General features: G+C 38.0%; 1 protein-coding gene across 2 annotated transcripts in view; it reads left to right on the top strand.

The window, feature by feature from the left end:
* Positions 1 to 12,760, top strand: part of LOC110096321 (ABC transporter G family member 31) — a 33,829-nt gene that overhangs the window by 11,844 nt on the left and 9,225 nt on the right. For both annotated transcript variants that reach the window (XR_002303073.2, XM_020822202.2), the window contains exons 14-15: positions 2,459 to 2,615; positions 2,695 to 2,814. Coding sequence is in view for 1 of the 2 variants with exons in the window: in XM_020822202.2 (XP_020677861.1) it covers positions 2,459 to 2,615; positions 2,695 to 2,814 (277 nt within the window). In the remaining variant the exon portion in view is untranslated. The remainder of the gene's footprint in view (positions 1 to 2,458; positions 2,616 to 2,694; positions 2,815 to 12,760) is intronic.

Here is a 12,760-nt window from a genome sequence, read left to right as displayed (position 1 = left end):
TGCTATACGTGTCACATCCTATTTTGACTCTCATACCATGGGCAAATTATTACGTCCCGTGTTCGGATTCGTCCGGATATCAATCCAGACGCGCCATGTCATCAAAAGACATATGGACCCAGTGTATTTGGGTCCATGACTCGTCTAAATTGAGTGTCCGGAGTGACGTAATAATTCGCCCATACCATGAGGTATAAGAGATAGACAATCCATTTAGAAATATTTCTCACCAATGCTCAAGATTTTTCTAATCAAGTCTTTAATTTACATCATATTCATATTCTTCTATAATACATCCAAAACTATATACCCAAAAAAGCTATGGTAAATAGCAAAACTAATCACTTGCTTACGACCCCAATTGATTCTTTCCTCGCCTAAAAATCACATTTTGACTATCTGATGAGCTACACGTTTAGTGGGTTAAACAATTCTAATATAATGTTCGAATATACAAGAAAAAATTATAACATGCCATGTTGATTATATGTACTAATATGAGCATTTTATCTTCACAAATATAACTAGCTTAATGCAACGCTTATAAGTCAAAACTTGCTTTGAGGATTTGATAAGTAAAAAAACTTCATTATAATGTATAAGCAATGAACGTAAACATTTGAAAAATAGTGAAGTATATATCTATAAAGTATCAAATAATTTAATATACTATATCAGTCAATTGCTAGTATGCAATTATTTGCTTTACAATTATTTTTTTTCTCAATATGTATTTATCATTTTATTAAAAATGTAATGTAATTTTCGCATAGGTTTTTGACACAGTTATATCATTTTTTCGTCGTTTAGCTCGTTGGCGATAATAATCATTAATAAAGTTTGGTTAGTACCTATTTTTTTTTTCTTTTTTTCTTAAATTCATTTTTTATTTTTTCTCTTTTTTTTTTTTCTTTCTTCTCTCTATCTCTCTCTTTTATTTTTTTTTTTTAAATACACTCATTACCTACTTTGCATTCTCATGAGGAAAACGAGAGGAAACGGGCTGGGATTGTAAGAGGCAGTGGCGGGTGGATTTTTGCGCGAGCACTGGCGTCGGGTTGAACAGGATGGGTCGGAGGTTGAGATGACTTTGGCCCTTGGCATGCGGAACAAAGAGACGAGAGAGAGGGGATCGATTGCTTCGGCTCCGGCTCCGGCTCCGGCGTGCGGGATTGAGCGAACGAGAGGGAGAGAGGGTCGGCGGCTGGGGGTTCTGCGTTCGTCCAAGAGCGAACGAGAGAGGGAGGTCAGGCTGGGATCGGGATGACGGGGTCGGTGAAGTCGAGTGAACGATCAGAGAGGGGGATCGGGCTTCAGATAGGCTCCTGCGTGCGGCTATCACGTGAGAGGGAGATCGGGAGAGAGGGTCTCGTGTGCGACACACATAAAGCGAGAGAGAGAGCGGGCGTCTCCTTCGTGCGGTTCCTGCAAACGAACAGAGAAGTCCAAAGAGTCCCGGAGGCGTTATCCTTGCGTGTGATAAGTAGAGAACGAGCAGTTGTGTCGTTTGGGGAGTGAACGTGCGTGATGTGGGATCAGTGGTCAACAATATCTTAGTCGCTATAACACATGCTCCGAGGATCCAAGTTGATAGGAATTACGAGAGATCACCCTCTCTGACTAAGAATAAAGTCTCCTCATAGTTGTATGCTGCTCTAGGTCCTTGCGCACACAAAAATTGAGGCCACAATCCAAGACTATACGTGTTCCTAGGGTGGGGCCACTAATCATGTGAAGTCTTAGATTTTGAGTGTTTATGGATCAAGAAAGTGGAATGTATCTCAAATGACTTCCTCAGACAAATTGATGCATTGGTTGGATGCAAATCTCTGTGGCTCTTCATGATAATCTCCATGGTAAGAAAAAACTGTGGCCCCTTTGGCAATCCTAGCAATGCACTACATTCTTAGTATTCATTTGCTTTAGTTTCATATCTATTTTTCATTGGAAAATAGCCAGCAAAATTGAGAGGGCAGTTTGGATGAACAAATTAAAAATCGGACAGCTTTTCATATAGTTTTTTTTTTTATCATAGCATAATAAAAACTTTGGCCTTTAAAGCAGATTTTGTAAAGTTTCAAATGAGAAAGTAGAAAAGTATAGATCGTAACAAAGATCCTAAAAACGGCAAGCCTTTTCTTTTCAGTTGTAACTCATGCATCAATTTTTGATATTCAACATTGTTCAAAAATTGATTCATGAGTTATTACCATCTCTTTGTAGTTACCTTATGTAAACTGTTTTTTTTTTTTTTGGGTTACCTTGTTAACGTTATGGCCATCTTCAAAATTGGCAAATTTGTGGTTATTTTGTCTTAAATTATAGCATGTTGGTAAAATCTTCCACATTTTGACGCTTGTTCTTTGAGCTTATGTTCCTAAGTTCCCCAGTTGCGAATGTGGAAATCCTAGTACGAAGTGTTGACATGAAAGTAATTTTTTTCCTTTTGCTTTTGCAGAATGTGGGAAAGAGTAATGTGTCTTTGGGGAAGGAAATTCTGAAAGGTTATGGCTTGTTTGCTGAAAGTTATTGGTTCTGGATCGGTGCTTGTGCCTTGGTTGGCTATGCTGTCATACTCAACATCTTATTCTCTTTTTTCTTGACCTGCCTCAATCGTGAGCTTTCTTCCAAACTTATCAGCTCTCTTTTACACTAGTCGGGTCATTCAACTTCTCTTTGTTCTCATTTCAACAGCCCTAGGAAGTCCGCAAGTAGTTGTGTCCAAGGATGGACTTCAGGAGAGGGATGACCAGAAGAATGGCGGGACTGTGATTGTTGAGCTAAGATCTTTTCTGCGGTCAGATGCATTTGCAGGTGAGATGTTCTTTTTTTAGCTGCATGCTTTCTTGTATCACTTACGAGAGGATTACTACTAGATAACATTTATGAACATTTTATAATACAATGTAGAAGACCTCCAAATAGTTGTGACGAGGATAATATTTTTGAGGATATAATGATAATAATTATAACACCACAGAAAACAAAAATAAATAGGAAAACAATTAAAGACAATAAAACTTTAGGCGCTTTCATCAAAGGGTTGAGGAGGCGAGGAAGATCCTCCATGAAGGAATGGAGTAGAAAAACATTGATGCGCACAGTTATTATCTAAGTTCTTGCTCTAATAAATCAAGGAGTGTAAACCTGACTAAACAATTTTCTATTTCCTACAACAGAATCTTCTTGTGCTTTCTCTCTTCTCTTTGCTTCAACCTTCCCGCCCGAATATATATATATATATATATATGTAGTCTGATTTTGGATTATTGTGGTGTACTGAATCACAACTGAAATCAGTTATGGCAATAAACCAATGATATGCCTTGGGATATTCTAGACTTAGCAACAAGATTTTAATCAAAAGCTATCTGCCTGTTTAATGATAAGATTTCAATTTTCTCACTTGAAAAATACTCTTGACCGAAAGATTTGAAAGAATATGTGCAACATGTTGACATATATTGTCCAGACATGTATGCATATTGGCTACTATTTTTACTTTACATACATACTATATTATGACAATAAAGTTACTGAAATGTACACCCAATGCCGCATGGGCTGAGTTAATCAAGTTACAATGCTATTATGAATAAGGTTTAGTAAAATTGGGAAGCCTTGTAACAAACTCACTATAGCATTCAATTAAAGTCATGAAAATCAATTCACCACAAAACTGAAGTTGCAAAGAGAAATGATCTCTTGCATGCGAACTCTATAATTGAGGTTGTCAACGCTACTCGCCTACTCAAAATTAACTCACCCATGAATATGTCATTGATCTCTATATGCATCTCATTGTGAAAGTTCACCAAAGATAGCTCTTCTTCAAATGATCTCACCCTCAACAGTGGGGCTCATCAAAAGTTACCTATGTATTTTGATAATAAATATTTAGGACTTTTTTTTTATGAGGCATTGCTAAACCTTCTTATGTAATTTTATTTGTGTTATTTAAATATAACTTTTCAAATGGCATTTAACTTTGACCTAAGCCTATAAATAGATGGTCAAAGGTTGAGTCTAACACGTGGAATAAAAGCACTAAAGCAGTGATATAATTATACATTTTGAATCTTTGATTACATATAATTTTTCAGATGACATTTAACCTTAACTTAAATCTATAAATAGATGGTTAAAGGTTGAGTCCTACATGTGGAATAAAAACAGTGATTATGGTACATTTTGATTGAATGAAATCACATTAACTTGGACTTTCAATCAGCAATCTAGTAGTATCCTAGAGATTTTTTTTTGTTCTCTCATTCTTCCTTCTCTATCTTTGTTATACTTAATCTATACTTAGGTTTTGTCGTCACCCATCGATGGATTTAGGTCTAACATCCTTTTAGGCATGATGGGCGTGGGAGAAGCTTAGAATAGGAAGCCAAGCCATGAAGGTTGAAGCTTATTGTTGACCACCAACCCTCATAACCACTCACAACCCACTAACTCCTCGTAACCACCTCATGCACGCTAATGACTCTCAAACGACACAATTAAATGGACACACCCTCTCGATTTCACAAAAACACACGCAGGAGACAAAACTATCCCATTCGACTCTCATGCACACAGGAACTCCCGCTCTCTCTATCTCTCCCTCACACATAGAAGAACATGGAGGAATTGAACTCTCTTGCTCTCTCATTTTCCCTTACTCGCACGCAGATGCATGAGGGAACAGAAAGTTGACCGACGGCCGACGCGTTAGCCTTCTGCCCTCAATCACGATCTTCTGCACCCGACTGAACCATTGACGACATCTTGCTTTTCATTCTGCTCCCATCCGTAAGAAACCACCCTGACTCGCATTTTCGTCCCGTGATCTGTCCTGTTCCCGCTACACGAGCACGAGTCCTGACCCGCTCTCTCTTGATCTCCCTCAACCGCACGGGATCCCGTCGTCTCGTCCGTGTCGTCCCGTCATACAATCATCATAGCCTTCTTCAAGCACTCCAAAGCGGCTGTGCCTACTCCCCCCATAAGAACCCAACATTCTTCAATTGTTCCGTTAGTGGCCATGCTATGATGCTGTACCCCTTCACGAACCTCCTGTAGTATTCTGTCAATCATAGGAATCCTCTCAGCTTCTTCAGATTCTTAGGTACTGGCCGTCTCAACATAGCCTCAATTTTTTGACTGGTCTCCACTTTGGACATAATATGACCCAAATACTCCACACTGGCCTGGACAAAACAACATTTCTTTAGGTTGGCTCTCAGCTGATGCTCCTGCATTACCTCTAGTACCCTCCTCGAGTGTTCCTAATGCTCCTCCTTTGTCCTGCTATAAACTAGGATATCATCAAAGGACGCCAAGACAAACTACCAGAGATAAGGTCTGAAGACCTTGTTCATGAGTGACTGGAACATGGCTGATGCGTTAATAAGGCCAAAAGGCATCACTAGGAACTTTTAATGCCCCTCATGAGTTTTGAAAGCAGTCTTGGGCACATCTTTCTTCTTCATTATGATCTGATGATATCCTGACTTCAGATCTATCTTAGTGAAGATTACTGTCCCACTCAGCTCATCCAACAACTCATCAATTAATGATATAGGAAACTTGTATGGCACAATCTCCTTATTAGTCCATACAAAACCTCAGTTGCCATCTTTTTTCTTAACCAGTAATACTGAACTAGAAAAAGGACTAACATTGGCTTGATAATCCCTGCCTCCAGCATCTCTCTAATCAACTTCTCAATCTCATCTTTCTGAAATTGAGAATAGCGATAGGGCTTGATGCTGATGTGCGATACACCTTCCCTCTAGGTCATAGCATGCTCCCGCTCACTTGGTGATGGCGATCCTTTAGGTGGCTGAAAAACCTCTTGGAATTGCTGAATCAAAGGCCGGACTGAGAGAGGTATGTCCCCTCCCTCTTCCAATCTAACTCCCTCCAGTCTGTGCAACTCCACTAGAAAACCTTCCCCCACCTCATGTATACTCCTCACCATGATTTTGAGAGATATCATAGCTTTGGATAGCCCTGCATCTCCCCTTATCACCACCTTTTTTTTCCATCCACCATTAACTCCATCGTGAGTGTTGCTCCCTAATTGACCTTGGTGTCCCCCCCAAGGTCCACAACCACTTCATCCTCAAGATGATGTATGTACTTCCTAACTTCAGTGAGAGAAAATCCTCCACCATTAAGCCTTTGAATGATCAACATCACTCCTCTGTAGATCCCCTGGCCTTTCTCTACCTTCCCCATACCCATCATCACCCCATAATAACCGGTGTCCACCAATTTCACTTCTAGTTGGTCGACGACCTGAGTGGAAATGAAATTGTGGGTAGCCTCACTGTCAATCAGTACCACTACTTCCCTGTCCTCTATCTTCCCTTTCACCTTTATGGTATGATTCATAGTGAATCCTACCACCAAGTTCAGGGAAACCTTTGCTAGATCCAGATGTAGCTTCTCTTTCATCTCTTCCCCTACCTCTCCATTGCCTCCCTCTTCAGTTTCCTCGTCATCACAAACGGTGAGAACCTGAAGAGTTCAGTCTCTACACTTATGCCATGGAGTATGATTCTCATCACAGTTGAAACATAACCCCCTTTCTATCTTTTCATGCATTTCCTTCTCCGTTAGTCTCTTGAAATTTTCCATGCTTCCTCCTCCTATCGGCTTCTCCCTAGTGGTCTTACAAAATCCTCCTGCTGTCAGACCCTTGGGTGCTAAAAATGTGGTCGTCGTCCTATAAAAGACTCCTGAATTGCTGGTCTGGGCTCCCCTCTCATGATATCTCTGATTTTCCACTAGCTGTGTCAACTCCATGGCCTCTCCCAAGTCACGAAGCCTCGTGACCTTTACTGCAACTCTGATCTCAGATTTGAGCCCATTTAGGAAGTTCCCTTTCAATGCCATCTTTGAAAATCTATCCACTCGAGTGTCCAGATGTTCAAATCTCTCTCGATAGTCTGCCACTGATCTGTCCTGCACTAGTGCAAAGAATTGCTCATAGAAGTCTCCTCTCCTGTCGGTTTGGAAACGTTCTATTAAATAATCATTGAACTCTCTCCAGCTCCGTAGGAATCTCCTCTGGTCCCTCCACTGGTACCATGACAGTGCCTTCTTCTCCAAACATAATCATGATGCTGCCAACTTCTCCTCCTCCGTCAACCCATTGACGAAGTATCTCTCCGCCTTATAGATCCACCCTTGCGCGTCCTCCCCTTCGAAAATAGGCATATTCAGCTTCCTCACCTTTTGATCTCTCACATTTCCCTTTACTACTCCATAGTTTCCTCTTTCCCAAGTCTCTTGATCTTCCCTTGCCCTTTCATGCCCAAAACCTTATTCGAATTCCCCTCTCATTCCTTCAAAATCAGCACCTCGGCGGGCATAATATCCCTCAATGCGTTCCCATTCAACACCATTTTGCTCCTCACCCCATACCCATGCCTTTCCCCATACCTCCCTCCTATGTCCTCCCTCTGGATAGGCTCCAGATGGGGTCTTCTCCTTTCTCCCTCTACGATCTCCACCTCATCTTCATCCTTACGAATTTCAAAATTCGTATTCTTTCCTTCTGGCCCTTTCGCCGCTGAAGTCGCCGTTTGGTTGTGGAATTCTAACATCTTCATCATGTCATGTAAGTTAGCTCTTGCCCTTCCATAGATGAAATTCTGTCCTCAACTGTAGTCTTAATTTGGTTCATCTCCCCTTAAGTTTCTCCTCCAGCTCATCCACTTTCTTGGCCACATTGATCCCCAGATTTTTGTATATTCAAAAATCTGGATTTTGCCCTGAAAAACAGCAATTTCCTCCTTCACCAGCTCAAGAACAGCCGTTGAAATTCACAAAACAGCCCACCAATGGTCCCAAGAATTGTGCTAATACCAATTTGATAGGAAATACTTGAAGATCTCAAGTAAACCCTAACAAGATTGATAAAAAACTGCGGGAATAAAGTAAACAATTTTAGTGAAAATAATAAAAAACAGTAGATTTTTTGTATGAATAAAATCAATGGAAGAAAATAAAGCAAAAGTACAATTGATCCTCAATCTGAGAGGAGGATCATTCTCTCCCAATCTCTAGATGAATTTTAGAGTTCAAAACACCAAGAAGAAACTTATAGAGAAAACAGTAATCATGCTTGTCCTAACCCTAAACAACCTCCTACTATTAATACATTAGTTCCCTAATTAATCATGCTTGTCCTAACCCTCTCATGCCTAGCCGCCCACCTCTCTTTCTTTAATTTTCTCTTAGTGGGGTCCACTAGCTTGGGCGGCAACAGTAAAAGAGGCCGCTCTTGTCCGCCTCATGTAAACAAGAGCCAGCCTTTAGGCTGGCTGGGCCAGTTCATGCTAAACCGGCCTAACAAAAGGACAAACCAATGATCCACCATTGAGATTATGATCCAGCTTAAGTTGACGTTCCTCTGGCAAATACGAGGGCACAAGACCTCCTTGCAACTCTCAATTTTTAAAAGAAGAAAGATATTAGTGGAAGGGTAATCGTGGAGGGAAGAAGTAGAAGAAAGACCGAGAGGAATAAACAAGTATTAAAAAGAAGACAGCTCACAAGCTAAAGGCGAAACCCTAATTTTTTTTCTTTTGTTTACAATAATTTGCTCACATAAATGTGCCTCCAAAATCGCCAATAAGAACCACCCAAATTAGCCCTCACAAGGAGAAGCCAAAGTAACCTGCACAAGAATCAAAAAGGGGAAAACTAATAGGCCATAGATAATCACCCAAACAGCCATTAAGGAGTAAGGAAGTAAAATCGGCACAAGTGGAATGATAATGGTCAGCATGATCATGGTTTGTTTTCCATCATAGGGCAAAACAAATAAAATATATAACGTCTAATAAGACAAAATGAAATAAAATAAAATAAAATAAAATAAAATGTGAATTCTTGATTGCCTTAATTTCTCTTGTGCCCCTTAGAGTAAAGTCAAAGAGAGGTTAGGAAAGTGCAAGATACAATTTCAGGGAGAGTTTAGCTTATGTTTGTATAAGCAACTCTGTAAGTAAAGAAATGAATGTAGAGAAGATATTTTGATCCGTCATGGTGATAAACTTCTTACTACTTTCCTTGTACTTTGTTTTTCTATGAATAAAATGAATATGAGTTTGCTTGTTATTTCTTTCATGTTCGGCTAGATCTCTTGTTTGGAGCTGATGATGTAAAGTGCATATTTAGTACTAATATAGACTATTGTTCTTTAATGAAAATAATGATATTTTTGATATCTCTCGTTCTTCATTTAATTTATATAATGATCATGTGTGTATTTAAAACCTAGTGTGATGTATAGCCTCGACGGATGAATGCAAGCACAATTAGAAATATTTAATTGGAATATTGACATACCTAGACATAAGATGTTTGAATATTCTAGATTCTATGGAGATAGTAAAATTATAGGAAGACTAACAATCTTTTTTTTCACCCCTATAAGCTCGGCAAAGATCTAGGCATGCACATGCTTTGATTTACATCTACAATTAAGAGTCTCGTTAAGAAAGATATCTTATTTACATGTATCAGTCCAAAATATTTTATTAAAATTGTATCAACTATATTTTTCTTATTTTCATTAAGTGGCAAGAATTCGAAAACTTCATTTTTCGTTAGTAGGATAAATTCATGCAATTGAAGTTGTAGTACTTTTTTTGCGGTATAGTAGAACACTTCCTCGTGGGTTTGACACTCTTTTCTATTACTTTATTATTTGATTCGATATATATATATATAATTGCGCAAATTAGTAGGATGTTATAAATTTTATATCAAAGAAAATTTAAGTATATTTAAAATTCAGCGAGCTTTACATTAGCTTGCCATTAACTTATCACATCCTAAGCCCCTATCAAGTTTGGTCTCCGTTGCTGGGGAAGTAACGCCCTTATTGTAATTTAATATATTGTTGAAAGAAGTGCATATTTAGACCTATTTCTATCATGCATTTTTTTTTCCTGTTTGTTAAAAATTTTTCAAAAAAAAAAAAAAGTTTGATTGTTTAGTTTCGGATTTTTAGTTGTTATTTTTGTTATATGCTTGGTAGATCTAGCAAAGAATTATTTGATCCAAAAATTAAAAGAACTCTTACAAAAATTTGAAAATCAAAATTGTTTTTAACCATGATTCACCCAATTCTAAATCAAGATCATGCTAGACCACTTAGGGAGTATGCGAACCTATAGTTGAAGCAATCCATCAAATTATCAATAAACTTACTATCCAAGCTAATAATTTTGAATTGATGCCGACTATTATCCAAATGATTTAAAATTCTCAGTTTGAGAGAACTTTTTTTGAAGATCCTAACTTATATTTAGCCAGTTTCTTGAAAATATGTACAATTTTTAATTATGATGGTGTCGGTGATGATGCCATTAGGCTTAGGCTGTTCCTATTTTCTTTAAGGGACAAGGCTAAAATGTGATAAATTCTTTGTCCCCAACTTTATAATCATTGAATGTGTTGACACATAAATTCCTAACAAAGTATTTCATATCTTCAAAAATTGCTAAACTTAAAAATTATGTGCTCAGTTTAAAGAAGAATTCATCTATGAAAGTTGAGACATATTTAAGGAGATGCTTATGAAATGTCCTTACCATGCTTTACCTGACTAGTTGGTTATTCAGACCTTTTATAATTGATTAGTGGGATCTCTTAGGTCAATCATAGATATTGTAGCTACAGGTTCTTTAATGTCTAAGCCAGTTGATGATGCTTATGAATTGATAGAGGAATGACTAATAATTTTCAGCGGTCTGCTAATAGAGTGAATCATAAGAGAGTAGCTGTAGTTTATGAATCAAACATTATTAATTTTTACTGTTCAAGTAATTGCTATTTCAAAGTTATTAGATACTATTGGAGTTAACTTTGGATTAGGATCATCTATATAATTGGAAGAGACTCATTTAAATTTTGTTGAGGATAATAGTGCTTTAGGGATTGAAAATATGAGTTTGATTGGAAGAGAATAATCCTTATTCAAATACATACAATTCAGGTTGGAGAAACAACCCTAATTTTAGCTGGTCAAATAATATTGGTGGAAGTAATTAATGGAATTCATGCCAACCTAATCAAGGAGGAAACTGAAATATAATCTTCACCAACCTGCAGTGAATTTTAGACCTTTCTACCTTCTAGAATATAGTTAAAATAATCAGTATGAGAATATAAAGTCACCTTTGAAAGAGATAGTAAGTCAATTGGGAACTCAATTGTAAAGTCAAGTTAATTAAAAACTTGAAAACTCAATTATGATAGCTTCCAATCTCTTTTAGTAGTTGACCTCCTATAATACATGGACACGGACACAGCGACACGGACACGTCACGACACGGACACGGGACACGACTTTTTTTAAAATATAGGACACGAGTACGGCGCGGACATGGCAATACATTTTTTATATAGTGTATATATATTAATGTAATATCATATTAAAAATGACTAACAATAATAAATGAATGACATGATAACTTGTCTAGCTTTTAATATAAAATATTTAGTATAAAATGTCTAATACAACCACAAAAATATAAGCAAATAATCACTTACTACAACATCAAGCATTCAAGCTTCAACTACTAGGATTAGCTTTAAAGGTTTGTTTTTGGCCTTCAATATCATCATCATTGAATATCACTTCAACTCTGATTCAACAAGAGAAAGTGTCCGACACGTGTCGGAGGAGTGTCAGACGAGTGTCGTGTCGGACACGGTGTCAGACACTGCACGCCTCTTTGAGGAGAAGTGTCGGTGCATCATAGTTGACCTCTTGGGCCTTTCTCTAGCAATATTGAAGTTGACCCTAAAGACAAAGGAAAAAAATCTAGTGGAAACTACTTGAGGAGTGGTAGTGATGTATCCCAGCCAAATTGGTAAATCTTGGCAAGTCTTGTTGTAGATTATAAATTTAGCGCTGTTTGGGAGGCAACTCATGCTTGTGTTTATTTGTACTTTGTAGTTTGTACTTTGTAGTTATAGTTTTCATGTTTTATGTTTTGTTGTTTTAAATGTTTTGTATTAATTATTTGTTTGTTCAATATTTGATTTTGATCAAAGTTTTGATTAAGTCATGAGAAAAATTTGATACATTAAAAAATTGACTTGGCTCCGCAACACTAGGAATTGAAGCGCGTCAGTACAACGTTAAGCTCTCGGGAAAAATACTTATTTGAACTGCCGTAGTGCTATCTACTTGGACATCACAATGCTCCAGTTAACCATACAACGCCTCGACGCTACACATTTGAGTGCTGTGGTGTCAGGTTCAAAAGTCAAAATCCAACTATGATGGTTCAAAAGTAATTGTAACATGATAACTTTTCCATTATGACTTTGGTGAGCGTCGCCGCAACATCATTAGTTCAAAATCATTATTGTTTCAGTTATGGTGCCGCGACATTAATCTTTTAAATGCCGCAACGCTTTTATGTGTCAACGCCACAACGGATTCCCATGCATAAAGTGACTCTTCGGTTTCAAAAACCAAGTGTCGTTGTGCCACGTGTCCCCTCCCATTGTAGCGTCTGTCAGTTTGACCCATCTGTCGTTTTGTGTGTTTTTAGTGTTGCAGCGCTGATCCCCACAGTGCCATAGGGCTTGTCGCGTTTATAACTAAGAATCCATTGTTTTCACTCATTTCATTGTTCCCTCTAGAACTCTCTTACTCTTACGTGTTCTTAGCTTCATTCCTTTTTGTGCAATGGCCCCCAAAATGTCTGATAAGAAGTGATCCCCTTCATCTTATGAC

Source organism: Dendrobium catenatum, unplaced genomic scaffold, assembly GCF_001605985.2.
Source record: "Dendrobium catenatum unplaced genomic scaffold, ASM160598v2 fragScaff_scaffold_107, whole genome shotgun sequence".
Classification (NCBI taxonomy): domain Eukaryota; kingdom Viridiplantae; phylum Streptophyta; class Magnoliopsida; order Asparagales; family Orchidaceae; genus Dendrobium; species Dendrobium catenatum.
The sequence above is the reverse complement of the archived record's forward strand: the minus strand, read 5'-3'. Positions and strand labels throughout refer to the sequence as shown.